Source organism: Hemicordylus capensis, chromosome 5 (genome assembly GCF_027244095.1).
Source record: "Hemicordylus capensis ecotype Gifberg chromosome 5, rHemCap1.1.pri, whole genome shotgun sequence".
NCBI lineage: Eukaryota > Metazoa > Chordata > Lepidosauria > Squamata > Cordylidae > Hemicordylus > Hemicordylus capensis.
The window spans coordinates 131890256-131913492 of NC_069661.1; the positions used below are offsets into that span (position 1 = coordinate 131890256).

Here is a 23237-nt window from a genome sequence, read left to right on the forward strand (position 1 = left end):
CAGGAGATCTCCATGATCAATTCATATCATACTTAGGTCTCTGAGCAAATCCAATCTAGGCTCAGTAGTTGTAGAGGCAAAGTTGCAGCAGTCTATAGGAGGAGGTGGCAAGCTTGGCTCTCCACTTGTTGTTGAACTATAACTCTCATCACTCCCAGTCACAATTTACTATGGCTGGGGATGATGGGAGTTGTAGTTCACCAACAACTGGAGAGCCAAGGTTGCCTACTCATGGTCTACAGGAATTCTAATCTATCTTCATTTAGAGCTGGAATCCTGGAACAAGTCTGGGATTCTATTGGCGGACCATCTAGCTAGATGCCAAATCATCTCCCAGTCTGAGCTGGCAGAGGTAGTTTTGGAGCAGTTCAGGACTATATGGTTGTCATAACAACCATAGGACCATCCAAGTCATCTGGACCTGAACGCATGTGGCTGGGAATACGTTCAAATCTGGTCTTTTGAGCTGGCCACAATTCCAATGATCAGAGAGTGAGGGAAAATTTCAACAATTTCTTTAGCATGGTCAGATCATTATCTCCCAAGCCTTGGCTATTGGTGCTTTCTTCAGGGGTGGAGGACCATTTCATCACCTAATGGATCCAGCTGGCTTTCAGATGACTCTCTAGGGGATTTCCCTACCAATATGGATGGTACTCCTGTCCACATCCTACTTGATCTCTGGAATATCTTCGGTCACTTGGATGACTGGCATGATCACTCCTAAGAATTCTTTCCTACCTTCTAGAGTCAAGCAGGCCCTCTGATTTTCCAGAGACATCAGGGAGATGAAAATGTTGGGACAACCACTAGAACACAGAGAGGGGGAAAACCTCACGGCAAGCTTGTTGGTTAGAGTCAATTTGAAGGTCTATTCAATGGCACTACTCATTTGAAAGCCTACTCAATGGCACACACACAAATTACTTCATCATCACTGCAGCTGCACAATGATTTCCAGCTTTTCTGAATAGCAAGAGGCTTTTTTCAGTTTGCTTCTTAGGACAAGGGAAGAGAGCAGCAAACCCTTGAAAGCATTTGCAGGATACCCTGAGCACACTGGTCCAGTTTTCTATGAATGAATTCCAGCTATTACAACCCAACTGCATTGACAGGGTGCTTGGAGAGGTCCGTCCAACCACATGGTCACTGGACCCTTGCGAACAGCAGTTAGGGGCTTGGTAAAGATATTTCTTTATTGTGTACCTCAGCTGCTCAATTCCATTTAATAGTGTCTTGGAGCATGCATGGGAACGATGAGCTGAGATGCACAAGGAGAGGGAATCTGACTCCCTGAGCATGTTGGGAAAGGGGATGGACTTCCTGCTCCATGAAAATTATCTGTAATTTCCTGTCTACTGGGAGTAAGAGGTGGAAGTTAACCATTTGTAAACAATGACCTCCTACTCTGAGGGAGAAATGCTGACAGTCCATCGCTCAGCAACCTCTAGCCTGAACCCTTGTCCCTCCTGGCTCGTTAGGGCTGCGAGGGAAGATGTTTTGTCCTAGCTTCGAGAGACAGTTAATTCCTCTCTTCAAGAGGGGTTTGTTCCATCAGCCTTAAAGAAGTGGTGGTCTACCCTCTCCTGAAGAAGCCTTCTCTTGACCCTGAAAATCTGGATAACTATCATCCAATCTTCCTTTTCTTGGTAAGATTCTGGAAAAGGTGGTTTGTGCTCAGTTGATGAGAGTCCTGGAGAAAGCTGAATTCCTGGATCCTTGCCAGTCAGGTTTTAGGCCACAGCACAGCACTGAAATGGCATTAGTCATTCTGTTGGATGACCTGTATCGTAACCTTGATGTGGGAAGCGCACCTCTCTTGGTTCTTCTTGATCTCTCAGCAGCCTTCGATGCAATCGAACATGCTGTCCTTCTGGAGCACTTAAGTGGGCTGAGCATTGGGGGCACTGTTCTTCAGTGGTTCCAGTCCTATCTCACTGGGCGATTCTAGTCAGTGTCAATTGGGGGTAAGTGTTCTGTACCCTGGCCCCCTTTCCTGTGGGGTTCCACAGGACTCGGTTTTTGCTCCCATTCTTTTTAACATCCTGGTCATCCATCAGTTTGAGGTAAGCTTTCATCAATATGCTGATGATACTCAGCTTTCGCTCTCTACCTCTGGGCAAACAGGTGATGCCGTCTATGCACTGGCTCATTATGCAGTGCCTAGAGGCTGTCAGGACCTGGATGGGCCAAAGCAAGCTCAGACTCAATCCCTCCAAGACCAAGTTGCTCTTGTTCAGTTTGTGATCTGGCCAATTGCCATGTGTGAGTTTATCTCTTGATGGGGTTGTGCTTCCCTTAAGAGAGACGGTTCATGATCTGGGGGTCCTTCTGGACTCGCGGCTCCTGCTTGAACAGCAGGTGGAGGCTGTGGCCAGGAGTACCTTTTCCCAGCTTCGGCTGGTTTACCAGTTACGGCCATTTCTCGATCGGCTGGCCCTGGCAACAGTAACTCGTGCCTTTGTTAACTCTCATTTGGATTACTGCAATGCACTCTACCTAGAGTTGCCTTTGAAAATGATTCAGAAGCTTCAACTAGTCCAGAATCCAGTGGCCCACCTCCTCATGGGTGGCCATAGATTTGATAGTGTCACACCTCCTTTATGGTTGCTGCAATGGTTGCCTGTTCGCTTCCGGTCCAATTCAAAGTGCTGGTTCTCACCTACAAAACCCTTATGGGCTTAGCACCTGTATATCTCCGGGATCACCTCTCTCGGCCAGTTGTATCCTGACCTGTGAGGTCTTCTTAGCTGGCCCTCCTTAGTGTCCCAGGCCCTGGTGTAATGCGTGGTGCCTGGGTCTGTAAGAGGGCCTTCTCTGTGACTGCCCCTCTTCTTTGGAACACTCTTTCCCCCCAGATTCGTTCAGCCCCCTCCCTGGCTGCTCTTAAGGTCCTTCTTAAGATCCACCTGTTTCACCAGGCGTTTGCCCTTTAATTATTATTATTTTAATTAATTGCTATTGGTAGTGTTGTTGTTCACTGCCTAGTGTCTTTGGAGGAGGCGGTATATAAGAAAATTTTAATATACAAACATAAATCATCAACACTGGGGTAGGATGGGATTATAGAGCCCTCTGCTCAGTACTCTGAGCATGCAGCAGTGAGTTAGTGGATGGAGTCAGTATTGCAGGTCCTTGCTCCATTCAAAACCGGGCCCCCATTAAAAATTAGCCAGGGCACTGAACTTTCTATACAATAAACTGTATACTTACTTCAAGAAGTAAGCTGCAAAAATTATTGGCGCTAGGACTGAAACACTTTTTAATTGAGGCATTACAATAGAAATTCAGATAAAATCATTGGCCAAGTTTAGCTCCTCAGAGGTCACTTTGAACTGACACACTTACCATTTTGAATAGGGCTTTTCTTGCTCAATAGTTGAGTCTCTCCCATCATAGCAAATGAGAATTAAAATGTTTCCACTAAGCCTCAGGTTTAGGAAGGTCCTGATATTGGGTTTGCAACTATTTACAAGGTGAGGGACCAGTCAGACAACCTTTCTTCAGGAATTTAAGTCCAATTTAAACATATTTCTTATACATTTCCTATTCAGTTTGTCTTCCCTAAGTTCTTAGTTCACACATTTGCAAAAAAGCAAACACCAAAAGGAGGGTTCCGCCCCAACAGTTCTTCATAATGACTCTTGACAATGCTCACTGTTTAAGAAGTCTCACCGAGCAGGTAAAGACTGGACTCAAACAATGTGAAACAACAGGGTTAACTCATTCCAGCACAGAGCCTGTGTGATGGTCTCAGGGTGCCTTGCATTTCTGTCCCACTATGAAAACAGGTGCTCAACAGCCCAAAAGGCTTCACAATAATACATCAGGAACCAAAATAGATAGTATTATGCCCCATGTTTTCTTACAATTAAAGAAGAACACACTACCAATATTTGGAAATGGCAGCACCAGTTCTTGCCTGGGGTTCCCCAGCAATATAAGTTGTAAATGCAATTGCAACATATATAAATCAACAGGTAAATCTGTGAATATTCAGAAGAGATTTTCTTCTGGCAAGGGATGTGACCCATACATAATTCCTTCATTCCATCTGCACTCACCACCCCAGTCTAGAATACCACCCACTCCTACCAAGAGGTAAAGTCAAGGACACTATGATGAGTTTGCTCACATGTACTTGAGAAGCCAAAATATGTTCTGCTGGCATATATTCGAACCAAACAATCACCACAGAAACTAACTTGCAAGACAAAAAACAAACAAAAACCCTGCAAGGAGCTCCATTTTGTTTTAACATCTTCACTTTTCAACACTTGTTTTATTTATTAAGCCAAACAGAAACAGAAAAACAAATACCCCCCCCCCAATTACTCCACAAAAAAGCCATCCAACAATAAACTGTCAGCAAGCAAATACCTGGTAAAACAGAAAGGTTTTTGCCAGATGCCCACCCCCACCCCACCCACCCCACCCAAAAATCAGCAAAAGGGGTCTGATGAGGCTCCAGGAAGAGGGCATTCTACAGGCAGCCCCATCTAGCCTTGCCATGTCCCCCAGAATTTAGGATAGCCCCCAGATGATGGTCCTTTGGCTGATCGTTCTGGAACAGATGCAGTTCACTGACCTGCTTTCTTTTTCTAGGCACTCTTTCTAGTCATTCTCCAGAATGAAAAATTTAAAACTCATTCTTAGCTTTCTGAACAAACACTGGAAGTAGAAGGAAAACTGCCAGGAGGTAGATAAAAATCCATCATCCTTTAAATGATGTGGGTGGTACAGGAATTTTCCAGGTTATATGCAAATGACTATACTTGTTCTATATAGTTACCTTTCTATCCAGCATGACCAAGAGTTTTGGGCAATTCAAATATCAGACATTAAACTAAATTACCACCCACAGTGTGAAGTGCCATTTAAGAAAAGCAGAGGAGGGGCTCCTGCATTTCATAACACATGAAATTACTCCTCACCTATATTTCTGGCCAACTCACTGGTTCTGCATACTGAGGGATTTTTGTTCCAGTGAAATGGACCTATGCACCCAATGGTTTGAGGATCAAATCATTTGAGGCAAAAGGTGTTTATAAACTGTCTTTAAGGAACCAAGCTAGGATGTGTGTGTGTTTTTCAAGGTATAAGAGAATAAGAATGCAATTCCTACAGCATTTCAAAAAGGGTTTGTATGGCTGACACTCAAAGCCTCTTCGCAGTATCACTGATCATAATGTTATGATTCCCCTGGTTCCACAGAACATTCCCCTCACATTTTCACCTTTAAAGGAAATCTTCAGCATTTGTCATTGACCCAATGTCCACTTTTTGAGCAAATAAAAATGATCAAGAACATATGTTCCCCAAATAGTCAAACTACAGCTTAATTTAATTTTTGTTGTTTGAAGACACACTGCTACAAAATTGTTATGTGTCCTGGATTCAAGTTTGGAACTTTGTTAAGTTTCAAGTACCTTTACAGATGAGGGGAAATTAGTAGAAAATGCTTTCTTAGCCAGAAGGCCGAGAAGCGATTATTAAACCTGATGTAATCCAAGGCATCAGCCTGGTTATTAGTGGTTTTTAAAAAACAAAACAAAAAACTTCCCACTTAATGATGGAAACATCAGCTGTTGGATGCAGCTCCTATTTCTGTCCCCACCCCCACAACCACGCTGCACAAGCAAAATTCAGGACATCTCTTAGATAGCTGGCAAAAGCGTAGGCAGGAGGGACAGAGCAACAGAGACTGTATCACCGTCGCTGATTTTGCTCTTTAGCCTCAACTAGGGATGTAAAATACATATTTCCACTGAACTTTCTACTCTGTCTCCCCACACTTTCCAACATTCACCCTAGTGGGATGTTTTAGATAGCCTTGTTTTCCCAAGCAACTCCTGTGAAGCAGGATTCTTGCCCCACCAACTGAAAAAGCAGTTGCACAATCTGCTGCACATTCTGGTGGTCAGAACACACACACACATGTTCATTAGTTGTGAATGGGAATGCAGATCAGAATGTGTATCCATGGAGAAGAACACAGTGCTGACAGACACCTGAACCTTAATGCACATTCAGCCTCTTCTTCTTTTTCTCTACTTAGCTTTCTCAGTACTTTGTACATCTAAAGTAAAGGTAAAGTTGTGCCCTCGAGTTGGTGTTGACTCTTGGTGCCCACAGAGCCCTGAGGTTTTCTTTGGTAGAATACAGGAGGGGTTTACCATTGCCATCTCCCACACAGTATGAGATGATGCCTTTCAGCATCTTCCTATATCACTGCTGCCCGATATAGGTGTTTCCCATAGTCTGGGAAACATACCAGCGGGGATTTGAACCAGCAACCTCTTGCTCCCTAGGCAAGTTACTTCCCCACTGTGCCATTAGGTGGCTCTTTGCACATCTAGCCACCAATTATTCTTCCTGCCCCCACCCCCCGCAACAGAATCTGACATAAGGAAGGTTCAGAACGATATTCTTGTGGCTGAAATATACTGTACTCTTCCCACAGGAGCACCATGTAATACCTCTAGGAGGTTTACAAAAACACACACAATAAAAACAGAATAAAACCAATTATTAAACAATTAAGATTCAAATCATTCAAAGATTACCACAATTAATTTAAACAGCAATTAAAAATTCAAAACATTCAGAGACTATTAAAAGCCTGGTTTAAAAAGTATGTCTTAAGGGCTCTTTTAAAGGCTGGTAAAGATGTTAAGCCACAAATGTCTATAGGGAGTGCATTCAACAGCCCAGCAGCAACTATAGAGAAGGCCTTCTCCTGAGTCACTGCCAGACGGCGACAGACCTCTCTTGATGATCATAATGTGTGCTAGGGATCATGCAGAAGAAGGCGCTCTCCCAGGTAACCCGGTCATTTAAGGCTTTAAAGGTAATTACCAGCACTTTGTATTTTGCCCAGCTTTGGGTCACATTCTTGATGGCTTGTTCGGTTGTCTGAACCAGCCTGAGGTTTCCAGCTCTTCACACTAAAGGGAGTACAAAGAAAGTCCTCACTCCTGTGGGAGAAAGTTATTGAGCAGAGCTAATGTTCCTGGCCCTTCAGGTCAAAACAAGGCTCCTAATAAGAATAAAATGTGCACATCCAACAATGGATATGAAAATATTTCTCTTTTTCTTACAGGAAAATGACTCACACACATATCCATTAATAGTCTGCACAATGGAACTTTTAAGAAATGTAACAGAACACTTATTTGTACAAAACAACTTCCAGTTCTAAACACCGGAGTCTTATCTATCTGATTTGAGTGAGGATTCTGGGTAATCATCTACTATAGCTTAAGGCAGTGGTTCTTAATGCGGGGTCCACCAGACGTGATGAACTACCACTCCCAGCATCCTCAGCCACAATTTATTGTGGCTAGGGATGCTGGGAGTGTAGTTCAACAACATCTGGCGGACCCCACATTACGAACCACTGGCTTAGGGTCTGTCTCTCCATTACCTCCCTGGATTAGTAGTGCAGTCACATAAGGACACATGGTGGAAGGCCTTGTTTGTGTGTGTGCCATTGTTCTATACTATTATAATTCAAACAGTACTTTCAAATCACTGACCACCAGTGTACCGGTTAGGCAAGTCTTGGGACAATTCTCTTTCCCACTTCAGTTTCCAATGAGCAAAGTGAAAAAATAATGCCTTAGTTTGTAGCGTGGCTACAGTATGAAGATGTTATATGCATACATGAATTGATACCTATAAACTCCAACTTTTTTCATATTCTAATGCAACCCAAAATACTGCTTGGTCCTTGTTGCTATTTACTGCCTGGAATTAGTCTCTCTCACACCCTTTCTTGCCTCTTCTTCCTCACAAAATGAAGGCAAAAAAAGTTATACATCACATGATGTGCAGTACTTTATTATTTCCCAACAAATAATTTGGCATGTTGCACTTTGTGTAGAAAACGGTTCAGTCCACCTAGCTTCAGCCAACATCACCTTTAGCACAGGTACATACTTAGGTTGTGCCCCCCAGTGTAAAAGGGGGCAACACTACCCACAATAGATCTGACATATGTCATATCATGGCCCGAAATACAAAATCCTTCATCTTACTATATCACATATTAATGTATCAGATACACTGGAAAACTGACATACTTGGTTTTTTTCCTGAAGTTAGGGAGTGCTGTCTATTTAAAAAGGTTGAGAAACAAGTCCAAACTGTATCTGGACAGGTATTAGGACTATATATGAATTATTATTTGAGCCACTGTGATTCAAGGGTGATTGTAATTCCATACTCTTACCTGCTGCTTGATTTGGATAAAAGGTCTTACAAAAGCAAGGTTTGAAACTACCTAACAGTGTGAATCTACCTAACTGCATTAGGTAACAGTGTGTATCTACCCAACTACTTGTCTATACCCACAAAGATTAGAATCATTCCGACAATGGTTTTCCCCATGACACTTTATGGATGTGAAAGCTGGACTTTGAACAAGAAAGATACAAAAAGTATTGACACTTTTGAACTTTGGTGTTGGAGAAGACTTTTCAGGATACCATGGACAGCCAGGAAAACAAACAAATGGACCATAGAACAAATCAATCCAGAAATTTCACTCGAGGCACAAATGACCAGGCTCAAACTATCCTACTTTAGATACATTATGCAAAAACCCAGCTCCCTTCAGAACTCTATAATGCTGGGAAAAGTTGAAGGAAAGAGAAGAAGAGGACAACCAGTAGCAAGGTGGATGGACCCGATTACGACAGCAATGAATGCATTACTGAGAGACCTTAAAAGGCCAAGTTGAAGAAAGATCATCCTGGAGAGAATCTATGTGGTCACTAAGAGTCGACACCGACTTGAAGGCACTCAACCCAGCAACCAAACAGTGCTGAGACTAAGACTGGGAAATCCTCAGGCAGGAGTCAACAAATGTTGCCTCCAGGCACCAGCCAGACAAAACATTTTACCCGTCAAGCTATGTTCATTCATATTACTTGTCAGGATTTTTTTCACTCATCACAGACATGTAGACTTGTTGATTTCCTGAGCCCTGGCCTCGGGGACATATTTCTGGAGGCATCAGGAGCAGCAGTGTTTTCATTTGTGTTTGTGTGCGCAAAAACTGCCACTACCCACTGTGCAAGCAAAGTGTTCTTTCACAAGAGCTACATTAATCCAAGTAGTGCCATTGTCCACAATATAAGAGAATACCCAGAAGTCTGCAACCCAAAATCTCGTTTTTCATTTCAAATAGGTGTGCAGAAACTTCAGCCTTCCTTGTTACAATCAGAGACTCTTATGCTTGCAACTCAAACAACTGTTGCCAGAGACTTCACTGCCACAATCACAGAATCTCTTGACACATTATTTAGCACATTTATATACCACCCCATATAAGATCTCAGGGAGGTTTACAATTTAAACAAACAGCGACTAAATCATACAAAACAGATTAAAACATCTTAAACTAAAATCTGAGGAAACAGGTGTGTTTTCAATGGTTGTTGAAAAACAACCACAGATGGGGAGATTCCAATTTCCTTTGGGGGGGTGTTCGGGCAACTCCAGTCTTGGGGCAACTCTAGAGAAGGCCCGGTTTTGGGTCACCACCAGGTAAGCCAGTTGCAACCGCAACCGACCTCCCCTGATGATCTTAATAGGCAGCAGGGTTCATGAAGAAAAAAAGAGCTCTCTTAAATAGCACATTACAATACAAACAGAAATCTGTTAAAATGAATTTAAAATTAAGATTCAATCCCTGTTCAACACACAAAGTGGCAGTTTTACAAGAAGTTACAACTCAATGGAAGACGTATTCTGCAGGACATCCTAATGCCCTCTCGGCACAACCCTTTATTGCATCAGGATGCTTGCGGAAGATGTCACTACAGGCACTCTCCTGGCATGTTCCCTTTCTAATTGCAGGGGCAGGGAATACATCATCCATTCCAGCTTCATGTTTTTAGTTAATTTGATAAAAATGCAAGTTTTAGGAATGACAGTTTTCTAAGGAAAACATAAGTAGTAGCAGGTTTCTCTACCACATCACTGCCTACTTGCAGAGGAGGTAACCAGTGCACCTCTGTTTGATTTACTGATCTGATCTTGCTTACATCTACTTAGTGTAGGCAATTCTGCTGCTCTTTTTGCTTAAAGTTGCTCCTTATAAAGAAACCAGAATTACCCACCCTCCAGGAGACTAGCCATTGTATGATTCACTGTGCTGACCCAATCAGGAAGCACATCCAATCAGGGACATGCAGAAATACAGAAGGCAGCCTCCTTCAGCAATGGATGATTCCTATTCTTCTACTCTCTAAGGCAGGGCTGCTCAACTTCAGCCCTCCTGCAGATGCTGGCCTACAGCTCTCATAATCCCTGACTATTGGCCACTCTGGCTGGGGATTACAGGAATTACAGTCCAAAAACAGCTGGGGGGGGGGCAAAGTTGAGCAGGCCTGCTCTAAGGTATAGTTGCAGGATTGAAGCAATTTCAGTCTTCAATTTCAAGTCAGAAAAATGTGTGTGCTCCAGTTATCAGTTGTTTAGGACACACTACAACAAACAGATCAAATTTATTATTCTCAAGCAGTTTTCAGGTGCCTCATTTCAAACAGATAATTAAAACTCTGGAATGATCTCTAGATTGAGCAAATTAGGTCAAGGGAGGATGCTCGCCCTAGAGAGGCTTCATGCTTTAAAAGCATAGTTAAACAGGCTGAGTCTGTCCAACAGCAACAGTGGTCTGGAACAGCATACATTTGCAATCATAAAAGAGGTATACAGAGCTCTTAATCAACAACAGATTATTAAAGGCAGATACAGGTATTCTGAACTATTTTAGCTTTTCAAAAAATAAATATAGTAATACTAACTTCTCTACTTGCAGACCATGGAGAAAGACAACCCACAACCTAAAAGTACAAGACAATATTTGTAAGGAACAATGACACATTTGTTTTGTATTACAACATAGTTCATGTCCCACTGCAAAAATACAATTCTGGAAGTGTCTAGGAATGAATATGTGCTTGCGTCTTGCACAGCCACAATCTCTGAAGCATCCTCTATTGCAACTGTCAAGCTAGCTGAAGTTTCAAGACCATCACCAAAGCCATTCCTATGTGGTATGCATTAGCCCAGGCTTGCTGATACAAACAAGGTTAGTATTTACACTTACAAGTCCTGAACTAAACACCTTACCTGGACATGCCTCAAGTTTAGAGTTAATTATAGTCAGTATCTTTTAAAAGAATAATCTGGTTTCAGAGGAAAGCTGAATACAATTTAATGACTTGATAGTCTCTCTGATTATATAGGAAACAGAACTAAGTACAGTACTTGACTTGTATAATTTAAACTGGATAGTCACATACACACACACACACTCCAACACAAACACATGTAAACTTTCTCTAGGAAAGCAGTCTCAGTGTGTTTTATACAGATTCTTAACAGGAGTGTGGCTATAATTGAACAAGGTGGGGGGGGGAGGAAATGTCCCTGGGCTCCTGAGGGAGGGACGGGGCACCACTGGCTGGGTGGTAATTTGCTCTTTGCTTTCTCTCTAACATCTCTCTGAAGGAAGAGGTGGAGGGCAAGGGCCCAACTTCAACTTTTCATCCGAGGATCCACTCCAAACCTTGCTATGCCCTGATGCTTACAATTATGTTTTAAGAGATTGTAATTATTATTATTATTATTATTATTATTATTATTAATTATGATGATTATTAATTCAGTTTCTATATCGCCCTTCCAAAAATGGCTCAGGGCGGTTTACACAGAGAAATAATAAATAAATAAAATGGATCCCTGTCCCCAGAGGGCTCGCAATCTAAAAGAAACACAAGATAGACACCAGCAACAGTCACTGGAGGTACTGTGCTGGGGGTGGATAGGGCCAGTTACTCTCCCCCACTAAATAAAGATAATCACCACATTAAAAAGGTGCCTCTTTGCCAAGTTAGCAAGGGATTGCCAAGTTAGCAAGGGATTATAGCATTTAATATATTTATATTAAATTCAGATTCATATGAAAACCAAGTTACTTTTTTTAAAAACACAAATATTACTGAAATTTTGAATACTTAAAAAAAGACATTTTACAATCAATTAGTTCATCATCCATCCTAAGCAACCTCAACAGAACAACAAAATTAACTTCCAGCTGGTAAAACATTCGGTTGGCAGAAATCTTTTATTATCCCAGAGACAGCCCGTCACAAGTCTTAAGTGAGTGAGAGAGAGAGTTAATGGTCTGGCCACGCAAGTCCTCAGCTCCTTATTGTGTTCTGTTTCCATATACTGCTTTTTTCCCCTCCCTGGGGCAGCTACTGCAAAAACCAGCCAAACAAAAGCAAACAGACAGGACTGAGAGTTCAACTTCGACTGCCACCCACACTCTTATTAAAAAATAAAATAAAATAATCTCTTGCCATGGCATGAAGCACAGCCAGTTTATAACTTCAGCATCACCCTAACTGGTTTTCTGTGTCTTGCAAAGAAAAAGAAAACACTTTACCACTGTTTCAACACTAGCAGCACCAGGAATTATGGCAAACCTCTGGCCCCAAGATAGCTGAACTTTATTTACAGATAGAGGGATTTCCCCCTCCACAACAACTAAAAGTACTATTTACCTCCTTTCAGTGTTTAGTTATACTTTGGTCACACTCTTTTCTCCTAACATTGAAGGACACAATGGATTGATGTCCCTCCTCACAATGGATGGATGTCCAAACCCAGCTCTGTGATATTATAATCCAGGGCAGACCAATCCTCAGTTTAAACAAGATGAAGGTAGACAACCATCTTGAGGGCTCAGTAACACTGCTGAGCACTCAAGATGGTGTCCACGGATGCCATTTACATGATGATGCCCACGGGATGCTGGGAACAGGAAGTTCCCTGTTCCCATGCAGGAAGCCCCCAGCATGGCGTGGCTTATCTGCAGAGATGGTACAGTCATCTGAAAGCGACAGCGCCGCAGTGGGGCAGCAGAGGAGCACCAGAAGAACAAGACCTGCCTCCCTCTGTTTAAAATGCCTGCTTGCCCCAGGCCGAAACATTTCGGCCGGGAGGGGGGAGACTCGCATCATTTCAGCACCTCGAATTAGAGGCAGTGAAATGATTTGTGCACATCCTTACATGGCAGATCTGACTGGTGTGAACCTCCAGTTCCCACCAGAGGAACTGCAGTTGGTACTTCTGCTCAAACTGCATCATCTGAACTTGTCAATATCCAGTTCCTGAGCCACACTTCCCTCCACCACCCAACATTTGTAAACTACCTTTGAAGCTGGGCAGCAGATGTTAGGTGGCAGAGACAAGTGCAGCTTGGGAACCAGACATTGGCGAGGTTGGACAACACCATTTTTGCAGAAGTTGTGGCTTGCGGAAACTAGAGTTTTGTGACAGTCAGACTTGCTGAGAGTTGTCCTAAGTGGCTTATCTTCCTGAATGACCAAACAACAGGATCTTCCAGGTGATTCCCCACCCCGCAAAAAGCCAATACTAACCTCAGCCCCAACCAACTCTTGTACTAAAAACAAATCTAACTGTAGCACCTTCACTAATCCACAAAAGTTATCACTGTCACAGGCACAGGAAACTGCCAGTCTGATAGACTCCATCATCTCTTTACAGGAGTAAGAGTTTAGATTACTCTTGGACCTTAGTACAGGTTCCTATTCAATTACCCAGGCCCTGACAGCATTCAGCTGAGTATCCTGACTGACATACCCCTTTGTGACATCAACGAAGACCATGGCAACCTAGAGAGGCCATGACGTTTCTGCCTGCCCAGAGCCACTGCCAAAACTAGAGTAGATTGAGTGGTTAGTACAAGACACTTCTCAGCCTATAAATTATGAATACCACAGCCTATTTAAAATTGTTTTCTACCCTTCTCAGTTTTATCCTCACATGTAAGTTGAGGTTGAGGGGGAAACTGTCTAAGGGCAGCCAACAAGCTTGGCTGAGATTTGAATCTGGGTGTTCCTACATCCAAACCCAACACTTAATCCAACATTCCCTCAAGACAGCTCCCCCAATCTGGGTTGAATTTCACCAGTACTTTGCTCTTCCTCTAAAGAACCCAGAGCAAATTACATTCAGTACCCTGAAGGTCTCCCATAAAGAGCTTAGAAGGTCAGACCAGATTTGCTTCAGCAATAGAAGTGCATCAAGTTCCTGCAGACCATTATCTGGCAGTGGAAGCTGTGATGGATCCTATCATGTTAGCTGCAGTGATATGAGGTTTCTATTGACCTCAAACATCATTCTGAAAAGTACAGGAGCACTTTCAGCCCAGGAATTGGTAGCTCTACAAGTTCACAATCCAAATGAGGTGGCGGCCACAGGAAACTTCCTAGGTAAAAATAATTTTTTTTTAAAAAAAAGGCCTACAGCTGTAAGATGCAAGTTGAAGGTATACGAGTGTGCTAAATAAATCCTAAATATTGTCAACCTGTATCAGTGTCATCATCAGACCTGCCTCCTGTCGCCTTGGGGAGGTGGAAGCAGAGAAGCATGCAGCTATTTTGTAGCTAGCACAATGAGCAGAAGCCCTTAGTTGCCTGTACCAGTGAGCCTTCTTGAGTTGGAATCTTTTAGAAGAAGCAGAAAATGTCATTGGATTCATTCTGGTCTACTGCTGTTTAAGAGGCTTCCCTGGCTTCAGTTCCCTCCTTTGGCCAGAGAAGGATGATAACATACCCTCAGGTCCCAATATCCCTCAGGTCCAAGGTTCATCAAGCAAGCATGGTGTAGAGTTAGAGTGTTGGACTCGGACTGGGGAGACCCGAATTCAAATCACTATTCAGTCATGGTGCTTGCTAGGTGACTCTGGACCAGTCACTTCTCTCTTAGCCTAACCTACCTCACCAGGTTGTTGTGAGGAAAAACATGTAAACTGCTCTGGGCTCTTTGGAGGAAGAGCGGGATAGAAATGTAAAAATAAATAAATAAATAATAACTAACAATCTGCTGTGAGCTCAAAGTCCTGAGAGCAAAAGCTCCTGCTTTTTCAAAAGGGAATCAGTCAAGGTGACCAATATTCTCCTATAATCAGTCCGCACTCTGTATTCTTTACAGGTTGACCAATCCCATTTCAGGTTGAGCACCTGTATCTTTGAGAGAAGACAGGGAGAAACCACACCCTATAGAACTGCCCCCACCTCAAACTCAGTGCTTCAAATGACTAGAGAAGCCACAATTTCCAAACTCTCTCCAAGTTATTGAAAGCACAGAAATTCTTTCCAGTAAGAGATCAAGCAATCTTCTTTTCAACTGATTCTAATAAATTAGTTTACACACACATACCCCAGGATCTCAAGCTAAAAGCCCTGCATTAAGCAATTGGTAGGGGATGGGGGAGAAAGAAAAAAAACTCTCCACAAAGCTGTGTACAACAGTTCTTACTGATATGGAGAGGCTTGCCTAAAATATTTTTGCAAGTGTGTAATTTTACTTCCAAAATATCTCTGACAAAAGATAGAAGCCTAAAAGGTGTGGTTCTTAAACCTGGCATACTAGAGAACCCTTGGGTTCAGCTTCTCAGGGGTTTCCTTGATTTCAAATGGCCATCAAGCTCCTGTCTGGAAGACAGCTTGTCTGCCATTACCAACTTCTCTCTAGAAACCAAACCACAGGGTGTCATTGGGTTAGGGTTAGGATTTTTGAGAATCAAAACAAACATCACTCCAAACCAGAGTTTGGGCTTACCATCAGTCAGAAGAACCACTATTCCCTCTAAGGCATATGCACGTGTGTGCACTCACAAGTTTTGGATGTCCGCTTAGTTCATTTTAGATCCTGCACAGGTCAAATCAGGAAGGCTCCATTCTTAATGCAGGTGTGCACACACTGCCTTGATACTGCCGCCCAGAACAAAACTCATTCCACACAGAGATGAAAAAAAATTAGAGGGACCACTGGTCAGAACCCAAATATGCCGTTTGTTTCTCAACAAATTTTGTGTCTTTAATTGTAGCTTTAATGTATTGTTTGTTTTTATTAGGGTATTTAAGTATTGTTTTAACCATCTGTGCTTTGTTAGCCACCATGAGTATTTTTTAAGAAAGTGGGGGCATAGATTTAAAACAAAAACAAAAACCAACACACTTGGAACTTCTATGAACTTCTGAACTTCTATGCATAAGATATGGCAGGAAATCCATTGAGTCCAAAATTCCCCTCATCATGGCAAGTGGGCCATCACTCTTTGATAAATATGATGTGACAGGTTTCCTCCCAACTTTGGAGCCAAGGAGGGCATGGAGACAGTCTCTGAAGTTATACTGCACTTTGGAGGCACTTAACCTGTGAAACCCAGCACAACTGCAGGGCCAGTCCTTGCCAGCTCCTCAGCTCCAAGGGGAAGAGAAAAGCTTGATTTGGCAGCATACTTCCAATTTATTCCACACACCTCAGAATGGCAGTGCAATTGCAGAGTGCCCCCCCCCGCCCCAGTGCCAATCTCGAGTGGTGAACAGGGAGCTGTCCTCAACTATGTGCTACTTTTCAGAGGCACAATACAACTTCAGAGACAATCTCCTGCCCTTTAGGGGAGGAGCAGAGTTCTCGCAAACAATAAATTTTGACTGGCTGCTAAAACCAGGCAAAATTGGTAGACCCTGTAAGTCATTGTTCAGAGCTCCACATCCACTTTTGTTATCTGGCCTCTCTGCACTCAGCTTCATAAGTTCAATCACATCTTCATGGTCCACCTCTAAGTGGAATGATGGCTGTAACTATGGTTTATCAATTCAGACATCAGACCAAACCATAGTCACGATTCCTTAATCATGAGCTGTCATGTCCAAGTTGCACTTTAGTGCCTGCTCGCCTTTTTTACAACTTACCAGTAAAGCCCAACAGGTCAGTGACCAGCAGTCTGCCTGAATTGACACTGTGCCCCAGAACTGAATGCAACTGAACTCCTTCATAATGAACAGAACCTAGTATGTAAACCATTTCCTAAAGCAAGAAAGTTTGAGAAGTTACTGAAACAGCAGATGGATGTTCCCCTTTGAAATCTTCAAGACACCCGCTGCATCTAGGAAATTCTTTATGGTATCACAAATGAAGTTTCACCCTCTCCCCACATAGTACATCATGTTGTTTACACATGCCATTACGCCAGTTTCATAAACCCAAGTCAATAACTTTAGTTCCATTCTCACATTAGATGAAACATTATAAACCCATGAGGGATTTTCTTAGGAGTAACTGAATGATAGAAGTATTTTAAAAAAGAAAAGAAACTGCCTGGCCCATCTATTCTCTCCCTTTCTATGAGTTTATGCCTTTTGGTGAGGGGGCCATATCAAAAGAAAATTAAAACCCCAAGCAAATAGCTGCTTCTGATGACATGATGAAAAACACTTGGAGAAATGTAAAAAACCTGAATAAAAGCTATAAACAGAATAAAAGCAGATTAAGTGATATGAGAATCACCTGTAGTCAAATATTTACACTGGGTGTTAAACATCCCATAAAGGAACTTGCAAGCAATAAGAAAGTAAAGAAGCAGCAGCAAAGGCTATTCCACCAGCAGAGGCAGAAGTTAGAAGAACTAGGGATGTGCACGAACCAGTTCGGTGGTCCTTTCCGGATCGTTGAACCGATCTGGAGTTCAGGCTGGTTTGGTAGTGGCGAGGAGTTACCTTTAAGGAGCAGGGCAAAGGCTCTCCCCCACCCAGCAGTTTCCCTCACCAGCACTGTCTCAAAAACTGCTGGCACGCATGACTATGAACATATTGCATCTGCCTATGAACTCTGGGAAGGAAGATGAAGGACCTGCTGGGGCTCAGGTCCTTCATTTGAGTCTATTCTTCATTCTTCTTGTAAGAGACAAAGAACTACAAAGAGAAGACAACAACTTCAAATAAATGACTTGCTACACAGATTTTGTCCATTAAAGAAGTTCAGTTTCTGGAACCACAGTCTGAACTTCACTCTGGGAAGGAAGGTGAAGGACCTTGGGGCTAGTGGCAGGAGACAGACTGCACCTCACAAGGGCTGCAAAAATGTGTTTGGCAGAAGCCTGATGAACCAGTTCTAGGGGGCATTAAAACTAAATCCTGTAGCAGACAGAGACAAACTCCCTAAGTATAAAGGTTTGCACTACAGATAGAGATGGAGAAGCTGGGGGATTGTGGAGATACTTAGCAACCCCCACAATAAAATAGCAGCAGAGACACTGGAGCCTAATATCTGTGGATTCTGAGACTAGACTCTAATGCAGAGTATGTGAGACAAGCAAGAAAGTAAATACAACGATTTAACTGAGACTTGGTGGAATGACTCCCAGGACTGGAATGTAGCAACTGAAATACATCTTGTTCAAAAAGCATAGAAGCAACAGAAAGGGAGAAGGAGCATGATGTCAAAAATGCACAGAAATCAAGGGAATAAACATGGTAGCCCAGGGCAGAGCGTCTGCGTAAATGGAGAACAGGAAGAACTTTGTAGTTGGAATCTATTACAGACCACCACAGCAAGGAGAAGATGTGGATGATGTTTACTTAGAGCAGTGTTTCTCAACCACCAGTCCGTGGACCGGTACCGGTCCGTGAGCAGTTGAGTGCCAGTCTGTGCTGGTCCATGAGGAATTAATCCCCCCACAAAACAATTTTGAGCTGGTGGAAGCCTCCATTGCTGGGAGCTCTCCAGAGCTCATTTCTAGGCAGGCAGCCCTCGCTGCTGGGATAATTTTTATTTTGAAGAAGCTAAATGAGTGTTATGCCAGCAGCAAGGGCTGCCTGCCTAGAAATGAGCTCTGGAGAGCTCACAGCAGCAATGGCCCCCTCCCAGCCTGAAACTGTTTTGGGGGTGCCTGGGGGTGAGGGGGAAACTGTGCACAAAGAATGTACCGGTCCATGACTCCAAAAACGTTGAGAAACACTGACTTAGATCATATTACAGTTGCTTCAAGGAAGCATGGATTGGCAGTGATGTGGAACTTCAACTATCCTGGTATCTGTTGGGAGATAACTCTGCTAAGTATTGAACCCCCCCACAAATTCTTGACATGCTTTGCTGACAACTTCTTTCAGAAAATGAAATGAGAGGATCAGCTGTCCTTGACTGTATGCTAATTAACAGGGAAGAGTTGGTCAATAAGGTTGAAGTAGTGGGGATTTGGGGGAGATAACCATGCAATGCTGGAATCCTGGATCTTGTGAGCAGTAAGGGGGAGTATAGTCAAACACGTACCTTCGATTTCCAGAAGGCTGGTCTTAATACATTCAGAGAAGTATTTGGTTGGATTCCATAGGCAGATAATCTAACGAGGAAAGGAGCCCAAGCTGGGTGGATGTTCCCGAATGACAAATTATTAAAAGATGCAGTTATAACCCGGCATGTGTGTAGCCCTCTGCTGGATGGGGAGTGCATTCAATTACTTTTGGCCCTGGTGGGTTGCCATAGGGAAGTGTGTAAGGGAGAGACATTGTGAGGAAAAACAAAGAGAGTTTGGGATAAGAACGGAAGGGCAGAGACTGTACTGCTGAAAGACAGAACAGCAGTTTTCTGCTCTCCAGCATCATTCACTCAGGCACAGCACCAGGAGCCAGGGAGAGTGGGCCTGATATGTGTATAGACTGAGACTGAGTGGATATGTGTATCTGTTTAAATTGATCTATTTCAATCTTTTTAATGATTAAATTTGCCTCTAAATTTATTTCACTATTGGTCTCTGGAGTGTGGGAGAACTGGGAGAGGGTTACACAATCACAAACAATTCCAATAAGAAAGAAAAGTGGGGAAAATATGAAGTATAGTAATGGGCTAAACATAGAAAAAGGACAGAGTTGCACAGACAGGTAGCCCAGATTAGGGGTGTGCACGGAACCGCAGAGCTGCGGTCTGGCACTGGGGTGGGGGGTTCCATTAAAGGCGGGGGGGTTACTTACTCCTCCCGCACTTTCCAACTCTGGCGGCCGTATATTCTGTAGCAATGGGGCGGCAGGATACCTCCCTGCCGCCCCTTTCCCCGCTTGACTACTCGCCTCTGTCCTGTAGTAATGGGGCAGCAGGATACCTCTGGGTGATGCAAGGGGCCAAGAAACCTCTTCCGAGCTTCTTTGGAGACATGGATGATATTTGCACCAGCTTCACCTAGGCAGGCTCCAGTCACGAGGACTGTGGCTGTCAGGGCTCCGGCCGATGCTCCATAAATGGTTTTGGCATTGGCTACCGAGAAGGGAGCGTGCTCTTGGAGGCAGCTGGAGACCCCGATGTGGTACACCCCCAGGAACCCGCAGCCCGCGAAGGAGATATTCCAGGTGGAGCCCAGCGGGAACATCACCGCCGCCTCGCAAGCCTTTGGGGGAGGTGGGCAAAAGCAAGACGACGGGAAGGCGCCGAGGGAGAGCGCACTGCAGAGAAATGCTCCCTCACCTGACCCCACTGAATGGCCGGCAGGGAGGACGACCAAGCACGCCTGGGAGCAGCGGCTGTCTGTGCGAGCAGCACAGCCGAGGATTTGCTTTTCTCCGCCTGTTGCTCCGTCGGCTCTCAAGAGAAACGAAGCTTTCGAGGCCGCTGCCCCTCAGAGCCTGGCCACCTTCCCTTCCCTCTTGCTCCTTGTCACCCGGCTCTGCTCTTCCTGCTACCGCTTGCACCTGATGGGTGACTGCAAAAGGCTTTAAGAAGCCTTTTGCGTGCACGCGCACAAATACCGATCTTTGTGCGGGGAAAAAGGAAAGTCAAGCGGGGAAAGGGGCAGCAGGGAGATATCCTGCCGCCCCATTGCTACAGAAAATACGGCCACCAGAGTTGGAAAGCGCGGGAGGGGTAAGTAAACCCTCCCCAGCCCTTAATGGAACCCCCCACCCCAATCCATCCGAACCCGAACTGCCCTTCCCCGGACCGGTTCAGAGGCCTGTAGAATGGCATCTGGACTGGTCTGGGCACATCACTAGCCCAGATCTGTAGGGACAGTGTGAGCAAAACTATAGATTAAAAAATGAGTCAAGGTCGTCAAGGGATGCTAAAAGCAATGAAAGACTGTTTTCCCTGGATATGTTCAGAAGAAGAGAAAGAAAGTGATAGGCCCACTTCTCAGTAAGGATGGCAAAATGTCAACAGGTGACAGGACAAAGATCAAGTCTGATTTTGCCTCTGCCTTCTTCCAAAACTGGAACTGTGTGCAATCTCAAGGAAGCAGCATGAATTGTAAGGAGTCAGGACTGCAGATCAAGAATGATGAGAAGTTGGTCATGAGAAACCTGTCCATCTCAAGCTAGTTCCAGTCTTCAGGGATGGATGAATTACAAGCTAGGGTACTAAAAGAACTAGAGGTAAACTCTCAGAACCTCAATCTATCATCTTTGAAAAATCATGGCGAACAAGCAAGATGCCACTGATGGGCTAAGCTGTCCCAGTCTTTAACAAGGAGGATCTAGGAAACTGGGCCTGTTATGTCCAACTGTCTCTCTCTTTTAAATTGAAAATTGATTTCAATCAAAAATCAATTTTTTGATTGCATTTAGAAATCAAGACATGCTTTATCTTGATTTCTGCAAAGCATTTAACAGAATTCCCAGTGGTGGCTTGGTTTGATTTAGTCAAATCCAGGCTAAATAATACTATCATATGAAATTTACAACTGATTGGAAAACCATAGTAGGAGAAGGCTCATTAATGGCTCCTCATCAGACTGGACCCTAACCCTTGCCATAGGGCTTGGCTTGGTAGTCTTCAATATTTTTTATCAATGACTTGGATGAAGGGCATCCAAATCAGATTTTCAGATTGCACAGAAATAAAAGACAGAAATAAAATTTAATATTACCCTGACAGAATGGAAAACTGGAATTAAACTTTTTAAAAAAAGAAATCCAGTACAAAAAAAAAAGATTAAAATGCACAGACATAGGATGGGGAACATCTGGCTTAGAAGTAGCACAGATGAAAAGGATATCAAACTGCAGTCATTCACAAGCTAAACATGAATCAGCAGCTGACTGAAGAAGGCTACATCAACAGAATCATCATTTCTAAGTTATGAGAAGTAATAGTGACGCCAAGACTTAGAACCAAGCAGAAGCGCTTGCTTACACCCCATCATTAATCATTTGACTCTGCTTCAAAATATCTTTCCAGTACAGGACTCTCAGTAGGCCTCTTAATAAACAGATCCATACACCATCTCTGTTTTGCGCCATTAATTGAAGTAAGTAATAGCTGCCATGGTACATCTTGAGTTTTTCGTTTATATAAATTGCTGTGGCCACATTAATTTAATTTAATTTAAGCATTATGTGCAGATTTTCTGGCTTTAAAGTTTCTCTGTTGCCAATTCACCTTTTATTTCAATAGCCTATCATGTGCATTCCGAGAGCTGAGAAAGATGCTTTTATCTCAGAGAGATTACAGTTTTTTGTAGAGAAGAACTCCTGCCTTGGACTCTCAGTTTGTTTTTTGCTTTAGACTCTAATTTATTTTTTGTTCCACTTTCCCCTCAAAAGCAAGTACAGTTTCTGTGCTCTGGACTACTTACCAAAAGCGACAGCACCGGCCAAGGAGAAAACTAGAACTGGTCTACATTTGATCCATGTAGGAAGCCACTTCTGCATAGCAAATCACTAACATCTAGCTGAAACATCCAGCACAATCTGTCATGTGGATAGAAGCCTAACCTAGAAACCACAATTGTGAACCCCACTGGGTTCAATCCTGAGCTAATCCAACATGAGTCACAACTTAATAAAGCTGACTTTTAAAAATGTCCTTTGTGTTGTCTCTTTAAAAAGGAAATTTGTAATACAAACACCATGAAGCCTACACTTGTAGTTTCTAAAAACAGAATCATAACCATCTACCCAATATACCAAGTTAAAGGTCAATTTTATATTAACACAGAAATCCAGGGGGCGGGGGGGATACCTGGCTCCTGCCAAGATTAATTGTTACAAATATGACACATCACGTACTGCATTTGTTACTGTGGTTGTCCTATTAGATTGAGGGACGAGCACATCATTGCAGGCACCAGCATCCAGAAAATGTCATCTCACTAGGATCATGCACTGAAGTCACATGGATGGATGATCTAGTACTCCTAGTTCATGGCCATCCACTAGCTGAGCCCTGCAATATGTTCAGCTGTCAAACGCTGCAATACAAAACAAACAGGAACTAACACTTTGTGTGTAATGAATAGAAAGGCTTGGGCTTGGTTTGAATAGAATGGCTTGGACCTGGACTCAAATTCCTGCTCATCCGGAGACCTTGTGAAGCTCATCCACAGACCTTAGGCCAATCATCAAGTCTCAGCCTAACCTCCC

At 43.3% G+C, this 23237-nt stretch overlaps 1 protein-coding gene across 9 annotated transcripts in view; it reads right to left on the reverse strand.

Annotated features, from left to right (window-relative positions):
- Positions 1-23237, reverse strand: part of ETV6 (ETS variant transcription factor 6) — a 232858-nt gene that overhangs the window by 193565 nt on the left and 16056 nt on the right. For 2 of the 9 annotated variants that reach the window (XM_053257821.1, XM_053257820.1), the window contains exon 1: positions 19162-19310. The exons of 3 other annotated variants lie outside the window; for them this stretch is intronic. Coding sequence is in view for 2 of the 6 variants with exons in the window: in XM_053257822.1 (XP_053113797.1) it covers positions 10815-10853; positions 13509-13577 (108 nt within the window). In the remaining 4 variants the exon portion in view is untranslated. Of the gene's footprint in view, positions 1-6858; positions 6881-10814; positions 10854-13508; positions 13615-19161; positions 19319-23237 lie in introns of those variants that run through there. 4 more of the 9 variants (XM_053257822.1, XM_053257824.1, XM_053257829.1 and 1 more) reach the window with 4 other exon arrangements.